We start from the raw sequence: 20,915 nt of genomic DNA on the forward strand, positions 1-20,915 counted from the left end.
TCCAGGCGCATGCACCGGAAGGACACCCCAGGCCGCGAGAACTGGAGCCCGTAAAAGATCCAAAGGCCACGCTGATTGGCTGAAGCGCGTCCAATCCCTAGGCTCCGCCAAGAGAAGCACAGTCCTGCCCTGATCGATGAGGAGCCCTGGCTAGAGGCCTCCGCTGTGGTCACCTTCCCAGCACTGTGTCGCGTGAGTGCATCCGGCTGCAGGGAGGGAGGGTCGGCTCGGCTACATAGCCCTGTACAGCTGCAGCTCCAGCTGGGCAGGGGAGGCCTGGGCTCTGGGTTCTGCTAATGCCCCTGAGGCTGACAGGTATAGACAACCCTGTTTTGTGAGGGAGTGTGATCTCTCAGTAGCATTGTCAACAAGTTGGAAAAAGTCTGCAGAGTGCAAAGGAGAGGGAAATGGGATAACTCTAGGGGAAATACCTACACGACAGTAAACTGGCTCCACGGAGTCAAAGTGGAAACAATGACAGAAAACACCCCCAGAGGCTATGTGCTTCTGCTTAAGTTTGCTAGGAAATATAATTTGGAGCATTGATTGAGAATGATTGCGGTGATGTGACAAGCCACAAATTCAGGTAATAAAGCAGGACAGAGATCTGGATGACAGATGTCACAAATTATTTCTTTTTCCAAATCAAATCTTGGTTCCCAGGGTGACCAGAGAAAGTCTGTCTGGGATTTGCACCATCAACATTCCCCCAGAAACACACCTTTCCACAGTAATTATAATCATGACAGTGCAGAGCTGGAGAGTTAACACCTCACAAAAAAAGAAAAAAAGAAAGAAAGAAACCCAAACAAGCAAAAAAACAGGAGCAACCACATCAATATTTCTTTTCTTTTCTTTCTTTCTTTCTTTCTTTCTTTTTCTTTTTTTTCTTTTTTTTTTTTTGAGACAGGGTTTCTCTTCGTAGCTTTGGAGCTTGTCCTGGCACTCGCTCTGGAGACCAGGCTGGCCTCTAATTCACAGAGATCCGCCTGCCTCTGCCTCCCGAGTGCTGGGATAAGAGACGTGCGCCACCAACGTTTCTGTCCTCCACAACACTCTTGTTTCCTCTGTTACCAGTAAGAAAGTCGATTCGAGGCCACTCTTATTTAGCTGTTGATAACGTTTTGTCTCTGGGAGAGAGAAAATTGAGGGTTTTTGGAACACTCTAAGAAAAGGCTGTTAATGGTTTAGTTAGGTATCGGGGAGAAGAAGTTGAAAACTCTGTTCAAGGGTGAAGTTTCAAGGTGTGGCATATCATTTGCAGGTGTGTTCTCTCAGAGGGACACTGGTTTCCCTCTGTCTTTAACCCATCTACCTGAGAATTACTCCTGATATATCCAAAGTCCAAGTCCAAGAGGTCAAGGCCCAGAAAGAGGTAAGCCTGACCCTAGCTTTCCAAAGTCTTTCTCTTCTCTAGATGATTGACATGAGGATTGTCCCACCACTGCAAGGGAGAGCTCATCCCTCATAGGAGTTTGGCAAGGGACTCGGATCTGTGTGTGTGTGTGTGTGTGTGTGTGTGTGTGTGTGTGTGTGTGTGTGTGTCAATGTTCGTAGTAGGAGTAAAAATTAAACCTTCCATCCCTATATGCAGAAGACAGATAAGAGATGGTGAGTAGCCTGAGCCAAAGTTTTTCTTGTGTGGAATCATTCATCTTGTGCAAGTAGAAGCCACAAAGACTATCAAGATGGATGGCAGTGTTTCTCCTGCAAGCTCAGTTGGAAATGACTCATTTGGGCTGTCAATACTTAGATAACAGGGTAAGCTGCTAGGTCCCCCTCCCCCATGAGTGTCCTTTGTCCCTGCTCATAGGGTGCTGAGTGGGACAATGACAAACAGGAAGGAACGTCATAAGGAATCCTTAGGTATCTGCTCTTTCTTCCTAGTAAGTACTTTAGCCTCTGCCTGGCCCTGCAGCTGATTGGTACAAGTGCCACGTAATTCCAGGGTGTGTTCTTTGTTGGAATACACAGAAGTCACTAAAGCCTGGCACTCAGCTCCCTCTCTATCCCTGTGAAACATCCCTGTTCCCGCTCACCCTACTAACAGGGTAACCACTCCAACTGTACCCCCCTTCTTCCCCCACTCATTTCCTGAGTTACTCTAAATCCAGGATTTCCTAATGGGGAAAGATGTGGAAATAGCTGTTGTCTGGGATCCAAACAGACATTAATCCTGTCTGTAAAGCATCAAGACTGGCTACTGTGGTGTGAAGGTATTCAACAGCCTATTAAATCACATTGAAGAAAGTAGAGAAGTTGTGACATTCTCCTGAGCCTTATTGTCTTCTGAGAGAAACATCAATGACTAACTAAAATGTTCTCTGTACATACTCACTTGGATTTAGAACAAAATTAGGAGTTCCGATCCGCCTACAGTTTACAGCCCCCTTAGGTAGCTGTTAGGGAAGATAAGGTAATACGATGAAAACTGAAGTGGGGTCTGATGTGGGTGTGGCTTCAGTCACAGTTGCAACATGCATTCATAAGGAAACAAACTTCAAATTTTGAATTTTAATCATTTCCAGGCTAGTAAAAGAGAACAGCCATTCTGTTTTTAGATTTATCATAATACTCAATAAATTATATTGAGCACTTTAATATATAAAGAGGCCTGTACTTAACTGTAGGCTAATGTAAGTGTTCTAAGTACATTTAAGGTAGGCTAAGGTAAACCATGATGTTCAGTATATTAGGTGTAGTAAATGCAGTTTTCTCAATGATATTTCCAACTTACAATGAGTTTATTGGGCTGTAGCTTCTGTTGGAAGGAGAGGAGAAACTCTACAATGTAGTTCTTTTAAAAATGCATTTCTGAGCAGAAGAGATGGCTTAATGTGTAAAGTGCTTACCATATAACCATGAAGACCTGTGTTGGATGCCCCCAAACCAATGAAAATTTGAGCATGGTAGCACACATCGGCAATTCCAGTGGTGAGACAGGAGAATCCCTGGGTGGCTCCTGGCCAGCTAATCTGGTGTACACAGCTGAGAGCAACAAGTGGAATGGACTGTCTCAAAAAAGGTGCGAAGTAAAGACCAACACCTGGGCTGTCCTCTGATCTGCACTCATGTGCTGTGGCACACCCACCTGCACTCACACACATGAATGGACATAGACACTCACACACGGAGTTTTTTGTTTTGTTTTGTTTTTGGTTTTGGTTTTTTTGTTTTTGTTTTTGTTTTTTTACAGTGCATTAGAATGAAGGTGAGGCTGGAGGAGGATAGCTAGGGGATAACAGCTGCAAGAAGGTGTGGATGAGATGTGTTTCAAAGAGGGATGGGAACATGGGACTTCAGGAAGAACATTGATATACTAGCCATGAGACACCTGATTTTTGTTGTTCTTCCCAGACAGGGTTTCTCTGTGTAGCTTTGTAGACCAGGCTGGCCTCGAACTCCCAGAGATCTGCCTACCTCTGCCTCCCAAGTGCTGGGATTAAAGGCGTGCACCACCACCACCCAGCTTTGACACCTGATTCTTAAACACAAGGTCAAGAAGGACAGACAAAAGTTCTTCTGAACACACGTCCTCAGATGCAAGGTCTTATTGTCAACTGAACCGACGGTAAGAAGATGGATAGCCTTAGATTTAGAGTTGGGAAGATCATGATGGAACATGGCACTGAGTATTTACAGAACAGGGAGAGATGGGAAATCATTTCAATCTTCGGGTCTTGGCTAAGTAAATGATGCCAGGCTGGATAAGTATGCCTGAGGTTAAACAGCTAGTTAGAGTTTACACTACTCCCTAGGTCAGTTTCTCTCTTTTTTACATTGTTGATAGTTCAGAGAATGTATGAGGATATACAGAGTCTGTATAAATTATAAATTTAATATATATATATAATTTAATAATTATAATTATAAATTAAGTTGCCTTGCATTTTTATGCTTTAGGTCAAGATGGGGTTTATATTCTCAAAATCTATGAATGAAAACATGAAAAACCAACAGGAGTTCATGGTTACACATGCTCGACTTCAGGTACGTGTTAGTTAAGATGTTATGCTCCTAATCACATAAAATTTCTGGACTGGTGCTCTAGATGTATGTTCTCTTTGATGCCCTTGGCCCCCTAATTAAAATGCTCTTGGGCACCACTCCCAAGAGATGAAGTGGATGACTTCCTAGTTGGCGAATGGCCCTTGCCTCCAATCCAGATACTTGTTTCAAAATTTCCACACTACACATAATTGCTTAGAGTATATTATGAACAGAATATACCCTTGCCCCAATTCCTAGAACCTGTGCATGTATTAGGAATATGATACCTTACATGGAAAGGGACTTTACTGTGTATTCATACAAAGAGGTGTTAGCCTGGATTATCCATTGGGTTCATTGTAATTCCCAGAGCCCTTATAAGGAGACTGTGTGTGTGAGAGAGAGAGAGAGAGAGAGAGAGAGAGAGAGAGAGAGAGAGAGAAACAGAGAGAATTCAAAGATGTCATTCTGCCGCCACACATAGACATCTTAAACACAAACCTAAGCTGAGCGACACCCTACTAGTTTTTGAAGATGGAGTGAGTCAGGGCCATGGCCAAAAAAGGCAGGCAGCCTCATTAAGTTGGAAAAGCCAAAGAAGCAGATTTTCCCCTGCCGTCTCCAGAGAGACAGCCATGCTGGCCTATTTTTGCCCTTTAACCCCAGATGATAATTTGTTAATGTGGCATTAGGAAACTGCTATAGACTGTATACTTGACCTTGGATTATACAGTAGAAGTTTAGAAAAAAAATCAGAGAGATTTCTGAATTGCCCAATATGAGTTGTCCAAGTATCTTTAAATGTTATAAATCACAGCTGAATGTACAAAAGTTCAGCCCAAATTGTTTTGCTAAGATTTTAGACAAAGATCATGAGGCCCCTGTGTTTTTTATGGCTCTTAAGGGTAGAAAGCGATACTCTTGGGCAGTACAAGTGAAAGGTAAACCAGCCTGCCTGGCTGAATCCTTATTAACCTGTTGGCATGCCCGACCTGTCCTTGGTCTCCTGGTCTGTACCCTAGAGCCAACATGCCCTTCAGAGATGCTCCAAGAAGGAAACAGTATACTCATCATGTGGAATGTATATCATATAGAATGTATACTAGAATGCCTGTTGCTTATATTAGGAGTTGTTGTCATTGCTATTAAAATCTTTTTTTTAAAGTTAGGGTTTCATGTAGCTCAGGCTAGCTTCAAACTGGTTGTGTAGTCTAAGATGGCCCTTGAACTCTTGTCCTCCTGCCTCCTTCTCCTCAGTGCTAGGGTTATGAGTATGTGCCACTATACCCAGCTGCCATTAAAGATCTACCCAAGCTCCTGGGCAGTATAATGATTTCTTTGGTGGAAATAGAGAAATTGAAAGAATGGGCAAGTTTTTTTTTTTTTCTGTAATGGGGCAGTGACCAGAGGTGACTACAGTACAGGAATCAGCCCAGTATCTCAGAAAGTTGGAGCCACCTGTGCATGGAAAGTACAGAAGTTTCCTTCTTAATCAGTCCACACAACCTCAGGATCTGTGAAGATGTGGGGAGTTTATTCCTCTTGGAAGTTACAGGAAACCAGAGAGTCCTACATGAGAGGAATTCATCAGCGCACTGAAGCAGCATGAGTGTAATGCTAGTATCACTTCCTCATGCTACTCCAAGCTCACTGAGGTGACAATGATGGGCATGGGTGTAAGTGCCTGCTCTGCACTCTGTGGATTTAGGTCATGTATGGGGAACACTTTTGGAGTGTAGGGCAGTCTACTGCTTTTATAATGAACCATGAGCAAGAGGAACATGGAGGCCTTGGCGTTGTTTCATTCCTTGGAGTTGTTCACTGACACACAATCAAAAGATGGCTCCAGTAAATAGGGCCTGGCTTTTTGCATCCACTCAAGAATGTGCAGGGATATTCATGGTCCCTGGTAGTCACCTGACTGACCAGAGGCAAGAGAACAGCTTTAAGTCCTCCCCAGTCAATCCCAGTGAGTAGGTTTTCCAGAAGTGGCATTGAGGTCATCAATTTTCAGCTTATCTAAATCAAAGGTGAACCCAACCTAGGAACCCAGCCCCTCTTAAGCCAGCAGCTTTCTCTCATCTGGAAGAAAACAGGGTAAAATTTTCCTTAGAGCAATGACTACTTCACCTGCATGGAACCAAGAAAAGGCTAGGTAGGCCTAACACACTGCACTTCAAACATGCCATGTTCATTTGAGGAGCTGATAGGCCCCTTCCTTGTACTTGTCCTGTTTTGGATTCCCCACCCCACAATGGAGATGTCATACCTGAGGATCACACGGCTTCCACAGAGCAAAATTTATCTTAAACAAATGCTCAGCAACAAAGCAATGGTTGTCTCGCCTCTCTGACCCTTCAATTACTAGCCAAATTGAGTCCTCTCAAAATTTTGGAATCCTAACCCCAACATGACTGTCTCACTGGATACAGAGTCTTCATAGAGGTAATTAAGGTAAAATAAATCCTTAGGGTGGGTCTTGATCTGATATGTCTGTGACATATAAGAGGAAATTTAGTCCTGTACCCCAAATATGAACACAGTCATTTACAAGCCAGAGAGATGTCTCCTTATAGCTTGTCAAGGAATTGGATGCATTGATTTGGGATTTCTAGATTTCAGAACTGAGACAATTTTTTTCCTATTGCTTAAACTAGCCAGATTGTGGCCCTCTTAGAGTATGGGCAGCTTTAGCATTCTAAAGCATGGAGTACTTGGAAGCTGTATCCAGAAGTGGGTGCTGGTGTATTGGGCTCAACTGTAACTTTTCTACCTTTCTCCCCTGCTGCCCATTTCTATAAGCCTTCCTGGGAGGAGAGTCAGATCTCACGAATGGGGGAGACTTGGTCACCATGAGCTTTCCATACAAGTAGGACTCATCAGTTTCACTATACTCTTGTATGTGTGCATGTACACACCCGACAGTGTCTTGAATTGAGTCAACCTCTATTCCTTACTGCAAACCTTGTTCACACCACATCAGTTGAATTCAATCCATTTTCCTTCAAAGAATGTAACGTAAGTATTGCAGGGTCCCTGCATAGTTTCAGGAGACTATACAGTGGTACAGATGGTTGGTGACTGATTATGAAGACTTTTTTTCTTTAAAAAATTAGTTTTTGAGAATTTCATACAATGTATTAGGGCTAGGAACTATGTGGCTAAGTGGTAGAGTGTTTGCCTAGCATTCATGAGGTCCTAGGTTCAGTACCCAGTACAGCAACCAAAAAGAGATGGGGAGGGGGGAGTGGGAAGGGAAGGGGGAGGAAAGAGGAAAGAGAGGTTAATTTGGGGGATAGTGAGAGAAACTACCTCTTCCAACCTCTGTTACAGAAGATGAGCTATACGGTTAAAAATGAACATTTTTCCACATAGCCACTAGATGGCACACCTAAACAACTTTATAGTGCCCAAATGTCTGGAAAGCTTGATGTTACTGAGGTAGAATGGAAACCAGAAACCTAACACAGAGAGAGAAATAAGGATGGTGTCAGCCCATGCTATGAAGTGTGGCTGTAGGCAAAGCAGCGTGGCTATCCATGCAAAGATTAGTGGGCAGTAAACGTTTATTTGTTATTTGCTGTGTTCAGGCAACAACATGAGAGAAAACAAGTCAACCAAACATGAGAGCCAGCCCTTGACCTGTTTTTGTGCTGGAAACTTAAGGTAGTATAGATTCTCCTAGTTTTTGATGAAATTGGATCTTGCAGATGGAAGTTAGGAGCTAAAATACCTCGGTAAACAGTGTGAGTTCTTCTCTCAAAGGATCACACATTCTTGAACAGGGTTGAGATGGCAGCCAATGAGTTCAACACTGTGTTAAGAGCTAAGAATGCTATATATCAATATGTCTGTTAAAGACAGAATAGTAGAGACTTTTCCAAAGGTCACACATTTAGTCAGTACTTGCTTAGTCCTGGCTAGTTAATGGGGGTATAAAAATAAAAAGGTGAGGATGAGAGCTTTTCTCTCTGTCCTGACATGCTTCAAATATTTTATGTAGGACTTTTGTTAGAGGAAAAAATGTTTGGATCATTTTTAATAAGCACACTTTGAATCTATTAGGGAAATTGATGTTAGTTTTAGGTTCATTGTTAAGTTTTGGCTTAGACTACTGAATCTATCTATTAGGCTAGGGGGTTGACAGTTATGCCATTGGATACCCAAATTTATTAAACACGGTGTATTTTAGTTTTGTCAATTATTAGACATTGTTTAGATGCCAAATGCTATTAAGGCATAACTATTTTTAGTTTTATTTCCCCAAAGAAAAAACATTAACTTCAAGTTTTATTTGTTTTAAAATTTTTGAACAAGACCTCATAGCTTTTAGAACTATAGTGGTGTGAGAGATTATGTCATTGCCTTCTTTCCCTCCCTCCCTCCTTCCTTCCCTCCCTCCCTTCTGATCCATGATGAGTTCTCTGTGATGACCCCTTACTAAGACAACACTGCAGTGTCTACTTTGTTGCAACCAGTCACTTAGCCACAACAGATTTTCAACTATAGGTGTATCCTAGGTGCCTTTAGCTGGAGAGCATTGACAATACTATGTTACCACATAAATACACATGTGTCACTTACAATGTGCCAGGCACTGCTGTAAATTAATATTTGTGCGTGTGTGTGTGTGTGTGTGTGTGTGTGTGTGTGTGTGTGTGTGTGTGTGTGTTGGGTGGGTGGTGGTGGTAGTGGTGGTGGTGGTGTTCCTTGAGACAAGGTGGCAGTAGCCCAAGTAGGCCTCAAATTCACAATTCTTTTTCTATGTTCCCTCTCAAGTTCTGGGATTACAGGCATGCACTACCGAGCCTGATGCAGAACGGTTAACCTGTACTCTGTGAGAGAGAGCCTTACAACTGGAGTCCAGTGTTTGAGAACAGTCCTTTTGATCTTTGACAGTACCATTTTTGCATAGTTAGATAGTTCCCCTCCCCTTTCTTACATCGTGTGTTTGTTGTGTAGTCACAGAATCTCATCATAGCCTCATCCCATGTTGGGCATCCTCTAAGTTCCTGGCTGATTTACACAATTTTGACACAACGGATGCACTCTTTACCATAAAGTTTATGCATATGACAAGGACAGGGTGTTTTACATTTGCTGCCCCATCATACTGTACCACAATCTTGACATAGCTCTCTGCTTACTCCCTTTGACAGTTCCCAGCCATCAATTTCAGACCGATATCCACTTGATGTTTACTGGGGGTTTAAAAAAAAAGAATCTATCCTGTGATAGTTCCTTTAGGCAGTAGTTTTCAATCCAAACTGTACAGCAGAGCTACTTAGACCACCTGCAAAATAAAATAAACTTGAACTAAACTTATGCTGACTTACCTCCAGTTAACATATGGAATATCAGCTCTAGGCTGTTGGGATGGACACTGGGACATTGAAGAACTCCACAGATGTTTACACTGAAGAACTCCACAGATGTTTACAGCTGAAGATACTGATGCTAGGCTTTTCTGTGTCTTTTTTTTTTCTGGATGCCTTTTTATATGAACACAAATTATTAATTGCTGTATTTATATCACTTTGAGAGATACGCATTATTATATGAGTTTGGGAAATAAGTGATCTAGCAAGGATGGGTTTTACACATTTAATATGCATGCATACAAAGGCATATTATTTATCTTTAATGGAACTCAAAATGCACCTCAACTTCTACTGACAAATGCAAATTTTGGCAAGGCCTGGTGGCTTAGTTACCTCTTGCTCTTTCTTCTCCGTTCACTTTTCCTTGGAACAATCTTGGCTTGGCCTCAGCGACCTCAGGTGGCACTGGCATTAGAAGAAGCATCTCTGGTTGAGGGAAATGTCTCTGCTGTTGTTTACAATCACCTGGGAAACATTAGGTGATTTGTTCTGAGAGCATTGACCATGCTCCGGGTGAGTCTGCCATGACCTACACTTTTCCATGCTGTGGACCCTTGAGATCCAACTGTCTTCTCCGACCACCTCTGGCTTATTCTCTACCCAAGTGTCTGCTGAGTTCTCCAGGCCCTGTGGTTTAGTGATTTCTGGTATGCCACCTGCTTCTAACTTTTAGCTACCTCCTGGGAACCTTTCCAGGTGACATGGGGACCACGCAGACACCTGGGTAGCTGAGATTTCCCCAACTCTCTCTCAGGCCTGCTCTGAACCCTGGTCTTCCCTGCAACCATTGTCTCTCTACTTTGGTTCTCCCCTCTCAGCATCCTCTTTATTTACAGGATTTCTGGGCACACCTGGGGTTTGCTTGACATTCTCCCTATAATCCCTGGGATGTGGAGTGGCCCAAGCCTTATTCTTTCACCATTCTCCCCTCAGTTCCTGCCATGCTAGAAAAAGGACATGACTGGAAACCAAGTCAGATTATTTTTCTTTCATCATGAGCCCTAGCTTTTTATCTCTGAGCTTTGCCGGTGATATGTATGTTCTGTCAAGGTTTTAGAATTAAGAGGCCAAGAAGAAAACAGGTTTCTCTCTGAAGAATTGGACTCTTCAAATCACGGGCTTGGGTTTTCATTTTGGCCATGGCTGCTGCTTCTGTGTATTTCTTTAAAAATCCAATCATGTATTGTGTCCTGTATTTGTGCTGGTCAAAGCCAAGAAAGGCACTGACTAAAGTGGCACAAGACACAGAAGGTGACAAGAAAAACCTTCTGTTGACACCTCAAAGAAACACCCCCTCATCACTGTATGATGACGACCTGGCATTTCGATTTGTAGTTGGTTGTATTTGGAAGGCAACATGATTGGAAGGCAAAATTATTTCCAAGCAAGAACTAACAACAAAGGCAGGCAAGGTGACCCCCCAGAGCTTTCCTCACATGAAACAGAGAGGTATAGAAACATATTGAGGCTTGGGTCCACAAAAATTCGGTCAAGACCTCAGCGAGCAGAAGCAGTGTCTGTTTTGTATGCAATTGAAGGGATTGTCACTACCAAAGCCATAGTTTCACGGAGCTGTTCAGAGAACTTAGTCAAAATCTATTGTGATTTCAACAAGACAAAAATGCATCAGAACACATGAAGAAGGAAAAGCAGATTGTAATACTGTTCCAAGATGAAAGGTGAGTAACCCCACTTTGTCTTTTGTGCTTAGCTGGAAAGGCAGCTGACCATGCAGAACGAGATGAGGGAAAGACAAATGGCTATGCAGATCGCCTGGTCTCGGGAATTCCTCAAATATTTTGGAACTTTTTTTGGCATTGCCACCATCTCTTTAGCAGCTGGGTATGTTAACAATTTACTTGAAGGTTTTTCTGAAATAATGCAGTCTTTGCCGTGATCATAGCGCCACCGTTAAGTTGGCTGAGGTAGGACTTTGAACCCAAGAGTATTCGTGTAAACAAAGAAACCCCCCCTAGTTTAACTCCTCTGTAGAGCAAGGGTAGTAGCAGTTCATTCCATTCCTTCTGTCTTTTTCTCTAGTCTACAAGTTAAAGAGGGCTCACTTGACACCAAGATGGATGGCCTCTATGCTTATCCCTGGAGGTCCTGAATGGTAGCCCTATGTCCTTGTGTGCTTTAAATGGAACAATCAAAGCCTTGAAGTCTAAGAAAGATTAGCAAGTCATAGCAAGTCCATGTCCACCCCTACTCCATCCCCACCCCGGAAGAACCAAAGAATCTGGTGAAGTATGCTGGGCAAGGAAATTCAATTTCTATAGAAGAATAAATAACTTATGAAATGGAATACATTCTTCCAGAAAGTAAGTGCTTTTTCTTACAAGGACAAGAAATGCATTTGCTAGTTATTATTGACATTCATTTTTCTGTTTCTGAAACAGAGCAATAAAGCAAAAGAAGCCAGCCTTTCTCTTTCCTATCGTTCCACTCAGCTTTATCTTCACCTACCAGTATGACCTAGGCTATGGAACACTTCTACAAAGAATGAAAAGTAAGTCTCCCTAACCTTGTTTCCTAACTAATCTTCTGATTCAAGATCTCCACTCAGGCCTGGGACATGGCTCAGTCAGTAAGGTACTTGCTTTGCAAGCATGAGGGTCCGAGTGGTACATGTTTGTAATCTCAATACCAGGGAGGCAGAGACAGGCAGGTCTCCTCAGCTCCCTGGCTAGCCAGCCTAGCCTACTTGGCACACTCCAGGCTGGTCTGAGATACTGTCTCAAAAACAAAAACAAAGAGTAGATAATGTCTGGGGACACTGGAGGTTAACCTCTGGCCTCTGCATGTACTTGTACACACATGAACATACATGCACATGTATTCTCTCCTTATAAATCTTTGACTTATTTGACTTATGTAGATTCTGGTAGGATCATTTTCCTAAGATTCCTATGACTAACATCTCTGCTCCCTCCAGCAGAGGGGCATGGAGTTAGCTCTTAATAGCGAATTAAGAACCGACTTGAACACCGGGCATTGGTGGCACACACCTTTAATCCCAGCACTCGGAAGGCAGAGGCAGGCAGATCTCTATGAGTTCGAGGCCAGCCTGGTCTACAGAGTGAGTTCCAGGACAGGTTCCAAAGCAATACAGAGAAACTCTGTCTCAAAAACAAACAAACAAACAAGCAAAAAACTGACTTGATAAATGTTTAGAGATTTTGCCTGGTGGATGTGAGGCACAGTTGTTTATTAAAATTAAATTAAATAGGAATATACAGACTTAGAATTAAATTATAATAGATACTAAATTTATTGTATTAAATAAAAGATATTTAAAACAAAGGCATTAAGCATTCAGAACCCATCTGTTTCTAATTATTTCTCTATTCTATATGACTATACATTACTTGTATCATAGTATCTGCATTTTTACAAATGCAGAAGCAGCATAAAGATGCAACAAAGTGCAGCCACAACTTCAGCCTCAGCGGCATCCCATTGGTGGCTTGAGGTTGGTCATGATGGGAGCATTTTACGTCATGGAAACTGACAAACATCAAATCAAGGCTTTACCTTATATTCTGTTGATCACCTAGACCAGGGATTGGAAATGCTGAATTTTAAACCTTTGGGAAAGAATTCTAATAATTCCTATAAGTATTCTTCATTTTTGCAGACAGCTTACTTATTTTTAGTGTAAATTTGCAATTGTTTGTATGTGTGTGTGTTGTATATTGGTCAAATCCAGGTAGTTATACCTATCTCCTCCATGCATTTATCTTTTTTTTTCATTCTGAGACACAGTCTCCCTGTGGGGCTCAGGCTGGCCTTGAACTCATGATCCTCTTGTCCTTCCGCCTGAATGCTAAATTATATGCTTGTACCACCACACCCAGCTGCAGCTGGGTTTCCAGAGTCTATCATGGTGTTTCTCCAAGTGGTGTATTCCTTCTCCTGAGGGAAATAGACAAGGTGCTTACCTCTGAGATGTCAGGCCATGGATACAGATTGTGACACAGTGTGTCACCAGAACAGCAATCAAGCCCTCTCATAACAAAATGCTGATGACCCCTCTGTTGCCTTACACACCTCTGCATTTTATTTAAGGTGAAGCTGAAGACATATTAGAAACAGAAAAGACTAAGTTGGAGCTGCCAAAGGGAATGATCACCTTTGAAAGCCTTGAAAAAGCCCGAAGGGAGCAGAGTAAATTCTTCACAGACAAATGAAGTCATGTGTTCAAAGCACATGGTTCGACTCAAAGCACAGAAAGGTTGGCTTGAATCACGGTGTTTACAGTTTTTTAAATGATCAAAATTTTGATACAATGCATTTTTTATTTTAGAATATTAAATTTCAAAATGAATTTGTTGGACTATTTTAGAATAAAATTTCTACCACTCAACCAAATCATGACAGTATTCTAAATGGCATTCAAATTTCCTGTGTGTGTGTTTTACAATTATCCAAGTGCAAAATTAAATAAATTGTATTGTTCTGAATTTGACACCAATGTCCTGTTGCTTGAGGTTTTATCATTCAGACTTTCTACTCGCTAACAACTCTCACGGGCATCTTTTAGAGTGTCCTGTCCCACAAAAAAGAACATGGTGGCCAAGGGCGACCAGTGTATAATGAATTACAACGTTCAGTGTTCGGAAGAGGAGGAAGAGATGATGAAGTTGAGAGGTATAAATGGAATTCCATAAGGAATGTGAGGAGGGAAATGGGGTGATATCTTATTTCATTGTATACATAGATGATAATCTCAAACAATAGGTTAGATAAATGAACAAATAAGCAAATAAATACATAGAAAGAAGCTATAGAAGAAAGAGATAGAGATTTTGTCTCATTTCATCTGATGGATTCATGCGTGATGGAATAATACCATAATATCAACTACTCTGGAGGCTGAGGCAGGAGGTTCTTAACTTTGAGGCCAGGCTGAGCAGCATAGCAAGACTCCATGTCTCTCTCTGTCTCTCTCTGTCTCTCTGTCTGTCTCTCTCTCTCTCTCCCTCTCCCTCTCCCTCCCTCTCCCTCTCCCTGTCCTTCTCCCTGCCCCCCCCCTCTCTCTCTCTCTCTCTCTCTCACACACACACACACACACACACCTGCATAATAGTGGTGTGCTATGGGTGCCCAAAATGGTTCATCAAGAGTTTTAAATTAAGAAATCTTTTTGCTGTGCAAGCTTTGCTGATGTCACCGTTCACCAGATGTAGTTTAAGGCCCCTTCAAGGTGGTGCTGAAGACCTTCCAGAGGCTTTAGCTGCTGGGCAATCTAGTCAGGCCCTTGGTCCTCTTTGACTGTGAGACACTTCCTTTAGCTCCGTGTCTTGATGTAGACGCTGAGTTCATTGATAACTCACATTCATACATCTGCTTCTACAATGGTCTTTCCCAAGCGTATAGAGAGGCAAAACCCAAGGCGATCTACTAAACAAACCTCTCTTAAGCACGGCTATATCAATTGGCCTCAGACCTGCTGACTATTCAGAATTTCTCCTCTTCCTATTACATCATCTTTTCACTGAATTGACAAACACTTCATCTGTCACTCTTGCCTATCTTAGTCATTTACATTAATTACATATTTAGTACATCTTAATTATACCTTTTATTAAGTTTCCAAGTACTGAAACAGCAGTGCTCTCCTCAGCTTATTATCGAGGCTTCATGGCCAGAGACAACTCTCTTCTCGTAGTTGTCGTCGTCGTCCTCCTCCTCTTTTTTTTTTTTTTTTTTTTTTTTTTTTTTTTACAGGGTTTCTCTGTGTAGCTCTGGCTGTTCTGGAACTCACTCTATAGACCAGGCTGGCCTCGAACTCACAGAGATCCACCTACCTCTGCCTCCCTGAGTGATGAGATTAAAGGTGTGCACTATCACTGCCCAATGGTGGAAGAACTCTTACCACTTGGGTTTCCCCTTCCCAAGACATGCTGGCAGACCCAAAGCAAAGCTACATATATATGACAAGTCTCCTTCAGGGTTGGAGGACATCAGTGAGCATCCAGTAGTCTCCTGCGGCAAAAAGACTTTCAATAATTTTGTGATAATTAAAACTTAGTTTGTGATATTCTAATACTTAAGCATTATTGCTAAAGATTTATTTATTTGTATTTTATGTGAATGGGTATTTTTGCTTGCCCATGTATCTGTACACTCTATGTGTGCAGTCCCTCAGAGGCCAGAAGAGGGCATCAGATCCCCTGGAACAGGAACTACAAAGGGTTGTTAGTGGCCACGTGGGTGCTGGCTTCTCTGAAAGAACAGCCAATGCTCTTAATCAACGAGCCACCTCTTTAACCCCCCTCAAGCATTTTGAATATTTTCGAGTCAGGTTGCAGGGAGAGCACTGTGCTTTTCCACAACTTTCAGAAATTTTACATCTAAAAAGAGCAGTTTCTACTAAACACTGGTGTTCAGTATTCATGGCAGTATCCTTTTCAATACAGCATGTTGGCTGTTATCTGAATAGCAACCAAATCAATTTTTAAAGCCAGTGACTGACTGGGAATGTAGCTCACTGATAGAGTCCCTACCTAATTCGTATGAGCCCAGGGCTCTATCCTTAGAACCACAGATGAAAACCCCAAAGTCAGAAATAATATGTTATTTAAAAAAGTCACCTTGGCCATGCCTTACAGTCACAGAAATTGTATGAAAATGGGTCAAAAGTGCATGGGTTAGCCCATCACTCAGAGCTGCACGCTGAATTCAAGAATAGACAGGGCTACATGAGACCCTGTCTCGAGAACAACAAAAGGTATATGAACTAGAAGAGAACGGGAATGGACAGATTCAGATTGTGAAAACTGGGTGGGGCATGAAGTTCAGTGGTAGAGTGCTTGGCTAGCGTGTATGAAGTCCAGGCTCAATCCCTAGATTAAAGGCATAAACACACACACACACACACACACACACACACACACACACACACACACACACACACACACACACACACGGGGGTGGGGTGGGATGGGGGGAGACAGAGACAGAGAGACAGAAACAGTGAAACATGGACAGACACAGAATCAGGCATGTAAGTGTATACACTCACACAAATGTCAAATTTCAAAAACTCTGCAACCAATTTGTTGTAAATATAAGTCATCTGAAATTGAGGTGTTACATAGAGTTCAACAATTCCAATATATGAATGTCCGAACATGATATTCTAGAGACACTAGCCAGAACCTAGCTTTTTATTGTTTTCTGTTCTGCCATTCCAAGAAAGAAATAGGCTCCTGCTGAGAAATCATTATCAATACAGTCTGTTGTTACTCAAACACTCTGGTGTTTCTTGCCCTTGGTGTGTCTATTCTGTAAAAGGATTGGAAATGTTCCCTTAGGTTTGGCCTTGTGGGCACCCACAGGAAACTTCAGGAAGACAGTGCATGGTGCCAAATGGCAGAAAAGACTGGCAGTTCTTCAAAGTGGACTGTTGGGTATCGCCACTGATTTTTTTAATGCCTACTTGGTCAGTCTCACTTGGGAAGACTAGAGCAGTACTTGGGTTATATACAGGCAGGACACAAGACCCAGAAAGGGGTGAGAAGTTATATCCAGAGAATCTGAAAGTTCTAAAAATCAAGAAGAGGGCCAAGGAAGAGCAGTCTTTGTGAGGTGAGGGGCCTGACTTGAATGCATCCACCAGTAGACAGGCCATACATGACTGACAGGGTTAAGTTACTGCAAAGACCGGTGTCAGTAGAGGGATCCTCTCACAGGCCAGTTCGGTTTAATATGGTCAATGAAGAGTAGGTTTTTGTAGGGGACAGTAAACCACGCCTGTTAGAGGCTGGCTACAGGTATGCCTGACCATACCTGTTAAGGCGCGGTCAAGGTGAGATCAGGATGACGTGGGATGAGCTCTTAAGGGGCTGCAAGCACATTGGAGGCCCCTTCTCTCTGGCCTCGCTGCCTTGCTGCCCTGGGCACACTCTGGCTTGCATTTGGCTGGTGTTTATCTGAATAAAGATATCTTTTTTTTTTATTAGTTCAAATTAGGAACAAGCTTGCTTCACATGTCAATCCCTTCTCCCTCTCCCTCCCCTCCCCCCAACATCCCACCTGCCCCTAGTCATCCCCCCTCCACTCCCCAGGCAGGGTAAGGCCCTCAAAAGGAGCTCCCCAAAGTCTACCATACGGACTATGGATCGGTTCTCATAACAGGTTTTCTTCTGACCAAAACATACTTGTAGTCCTACTGCTGTGACTCTGTTGTTGTAAGCATAGAACCCACCCAAATAGTAGAACTGTTCTTTAGAAAATGTGAAGGTCTTCATATTTTCCACAAGTGTAAGTCATCATCTAAGGTTAAAGAAGAACTTCAAAAATGAATTCTATTATACATTTTCTAGTGAATTCTGGTACTGAAATTAAACATTGAATGCTGCCGGAGTCTTAGTCACAAACTTGGTGCTGTCTGAGTCACACATTCACTCCTTTTCTATTTGAAAGCATAGGGCAGGGATGACTTCAGTTAGATAGGCTTTTTCTAAGCTCATTTGGTCTGCATTACTTTAAATTGCTTCAATTACTATTCACTACCTAATTTTCATTCTTCTCTGTCATTTTTTTTGTTCTCTTTCCTTAATGAGAGATCCATGCTGGCAAATTCTCCTTTAAATGAAAAAGTCCATGCATTGTGATTCCACTTATGAAACCTAAGGTGACACTAACCTCAGGTGATCATAACAGCATTTTCCTGGAAAGCTGAGGATAGACTACAAAGGGTTATGAGGGAAAACAGAACTGGCTGTGTCATTATAAAGATATGGCATACGCTGTCATCCCCATTTGTCAAAACTGCTTGCATAATATTTGTGCATTTCAAGGTATATTATCTAAAATTATAATAACTCTTGCCTTAATTTTCATTGTCATAATTTAATGAGTAGGGGAACTACATAAAGTAATAATAGTGTATGTGTGTATGTGTGTATGTATGTACACATGTATAAATGTATGCATGTATGCAGAGAGAGAGAGAATTATAGATATAAGTGAAATAAAAATGGTAGACTTTCAAATAGTCATTGAAACCTGTAAGTGGGTATTCTACATATGACACATATATTCCAAATGATACATATTTTCATCTTTAAAAACTAAGATATTTCCTAAATCTGTGAGATCAGAGAACTTGTTTTTTCTGGACTTTTGAAACTATATGCATTAGAAATCTTAGATAACAAAAGTATGATGTAAAGTGGAAAAAAATCTAATATTTAGAAGAATCAATTCAAAGTGGTAGAAAATTCCTGAAACACAACCTGGGAAGAGGTGACATTATCAAGATGATGAAGTAGGAGGTAGAAGCCTTCATTCTCCCCCCCCCAACACACACAAACAATCAAGCAAACAAACAAAAACCCAGTTATTTATAAAAACAAAATAACTTTGAGTGGGCCCATGAAAAATCTGCAATACAGTAGAGCAGAGTTAAATGGAGTGCCTATGTAGACAGGCCTGTTGATTCAAGTCTGAGGCACCAGTATGTCGAGTAACAAAAGGAAAGGCTGGAGACCCTGTAGTATCAGCTGTGTACAGTACAGTGGAATGACTGCATTCCCAAGAGGCTTTGCTCCTCAAAGGATGCCAGTATCCTTTGCCACAGAGCAGTCAACAGCCTTCCTTCCTGGAAATCACAGAGAGGGAGACCTGATGCATATTCCCCATCACCTCTCCCAGGCTTCGGAGACCCCGACACACCACTCCAGAAATGCCCACATTCTAGATGTATGCTCCTCGGCTGCGTTGCCTTGCTCACATCTCAGACACCAGACTCATTACTATACAGAACTAACCTGTACTTGGACACCAAAGTTTCTCTGGGCATACCTATGCTCTGGGTACCAGCCTTTCTACACTGACCCTGTAGCCACTGAGTTATGGGTGTTCATCCTTGTCTTCATTCTTGGCTCCTCAGTGGGCGCACCACCAGTACCTGTATATCATACACCATTATTGACAGTCCCAGACCCCAGAGCTGTAGTCCTGTCATGGCTCTATGGACATTCCAAGATGCCATTGTCCCTAGCAAATGGAGTACAAGCCAGATACAGTGCCAAGAGGGCTGCCTTCAGCCATAACTTCTTCAGTGGAAGATAAATTGGGAGGATGTTGGGGACATTGCCACTGAAGACTCCAACAGCTACTACAATGACTGTGGACATCCTCAGCCTAGGCTGCTGAGGATCTCAGCAAGGTGGCCAACACTGAACTTACCATCTGTCATATGATAGAAGAACCTACATAAGAAGCAAGGAAGTTGAATTACATTTCAGAACAAACAGACCTCCATTCCTCTCTCAGCTGTGGAAAACACATTCCTAACAACTGTTCAAGGAATGTTCTGCATAATGGATCATGTGTTGTCACAAACCACATCTTAAATTTTTTTCAGACACTTTTTCTGACCATCATAGTTTGAAACTAAAAAATAATAAGATGAATAGTGGAAAATTAACAAACTTGTAGAAATTAAACAATATGTTCCCGACTGACAATTGTATCTGAAAAGAAATTTTTAAAAATGTGAAAAATTAAAATAGATATACAATGGTCTAAATTTATAGATGTGGCAAAGTGTTTATAAGAGAGATGTTTATTACAATAGAAGTCTCGCAGAGGACCACAGTTAGGTTCCCAGTACCCATGTAAACTGCCTGAAACTCCAGTTCTGGAGATCTGATGCCTTCCTCTGACTTCCCTATACACCTGCACTCATGCACACATACCTCCCTCCAGACACATATACACATAGTTAAAAGTAAAATAAATCTTAAAAAAGAGAGACTACTGTGAATAATTAACACCGACAAACTGTACAGCCTTGAAGGAACAGGTAGATTCCTAAGTACCTACAACCTGTAAACACTTAATCATGAAGAAACAGAAAACTTGAACTGGCCAATGATGAGTAAGGGGACCGAATTAGCACACCACATTTGTAGTATAAAAGACGAAGCACACCGTCATTTCAATAGATACAGGAACAGCATTCGATGAATTTCAACGTCCATCCATGAGAATTCCTAACAAATCAAGCATATAAGGAATGTACCTCAGGACATTCAAGTCCATATTCAACAAGCCCATAGCTAACATAGCTATTCTGGCTACTTATCACCGAGACCTTATACCTGACAAGAAGCAATGTGAGGGAGGGAGATTGTATTGGTTCAAGGTCTGATAGGGTACAGCCCATCATGGCGGGGAAGGCACGGCAGCTATTACCGAGGTGGGATCATGTGGCTGGGCACCTCAACCTTGGTGTTTCAATTGGAATCTCTGGAAGGGGAGCCAGCCTGTAACTCATAAGGTCTGCCTTTATGGCCCTACATCTGCCAGCAGAGCTCCATGTCCAAAGGTCCTCCATCCAATAGGGTGGGAGGGATGCCCAGTGTGGAGCTTGCCAGCCTGTTGTAGGGCTCTCTGGTGGGTGGAAAACTCAAGCCCCAGTGAACTGCTGCAGTAGAGCAACCACAAAAGTCACAGAATCCCTGATGCAGGGAACTCCGGATTTTGATGACCAGAACACTGAGTGCAAACAAGATGAAAATTGCAGTT

At 42.2% G+C, this 20,915-nt stretch overlaps 1 protein-coding gene across 3 annotated transcripts; it reads left to right on the forward strand.

Moving 5' to 3' along the window:
• The first annotated feature begins 56 nt into the window (after window positions 1-56).
• Window positions 57-13,845, forward strand: Plgrkt (plasminogen receptor with a C-terminal lysine). Of its 3 annotated transcripts, XM_027406435.2 has the most exons (7): window positions 57-192; window positions 1,265-1,375; window positions 3,497-3,571; window positions 3,904-3,990; window positions 11,083-11,213; window positions 11,771-11,880; window positions 13,440-13,845. In XM_027406435.2, the coding sequence occupies exons 4-7, from the start codon at window positions 3,910-3,912 to the stop codon at window positions 13,559-13,561; spliced, it is 444 nt and encodes a 147-aa protein (XP_027262236.1). In that variant the 5' UTR covers window positions 57-192; window positions 1,265-1,375; window positions 3,497-3,571; window positions 3,904-3,909; the 3' UTR covers window positions 13,562-13,845. The 3 variants fall into 3 exon arrangements, with proteins under 3 accessions (XP_027262236.1, XP_027262235.1, XP_027262237.1); XM_027406434.2 differs by lacking the exon at window positions 3,497-3,571; XM_027406436.2 differs by lacking the exons at window positions 1,265-1,375; window positions 3,497-3,571 and having other exon boundaries at window positions 82-192.
• The last annotated feature ends 7,070 nt before the right edge of the window (window positions 13,846-20,915 follow it).

Source organism: Cricetulus griseus, chromosome 3, assembly GCF_003668045.3.
Source record: "Cricetulus griseus strain 17A/GY chromosome 3, alternate assembly CriGri-PICRH-1.0, whole genome shotgun sequence".
Classification (NCBI taxonomy): domain Eukaryota; kingdom Metazoa; phylum Chordata; class Mammalia; order Rodentia; family Cricetidae; genus Cricetulus; species Cricetulus griseus.

Coding starts and splice junctions, on each gene's coding strand:
- Plgrkt (XM_027406435.2), top strand. CDS start 3,910: ATGGGGTTTATATTCTCAAAATCTATGAATGAAAACATGAAAAACCAA. Junction 3,991..11,082: donor TTACACATGCTCGACTTCAG/GTACGTGTTAGT, acceptor TTTTGTGCTTAG/CTGGAAAGGCAGCTGACCAT. Junction 11,214..11,770: donor ACCATCTCTTTAGCAGCTGG/GTATGTTAACAA, acceptor TTTCTGAAACAG/AGCAATAAAGCAAAAGAAGC.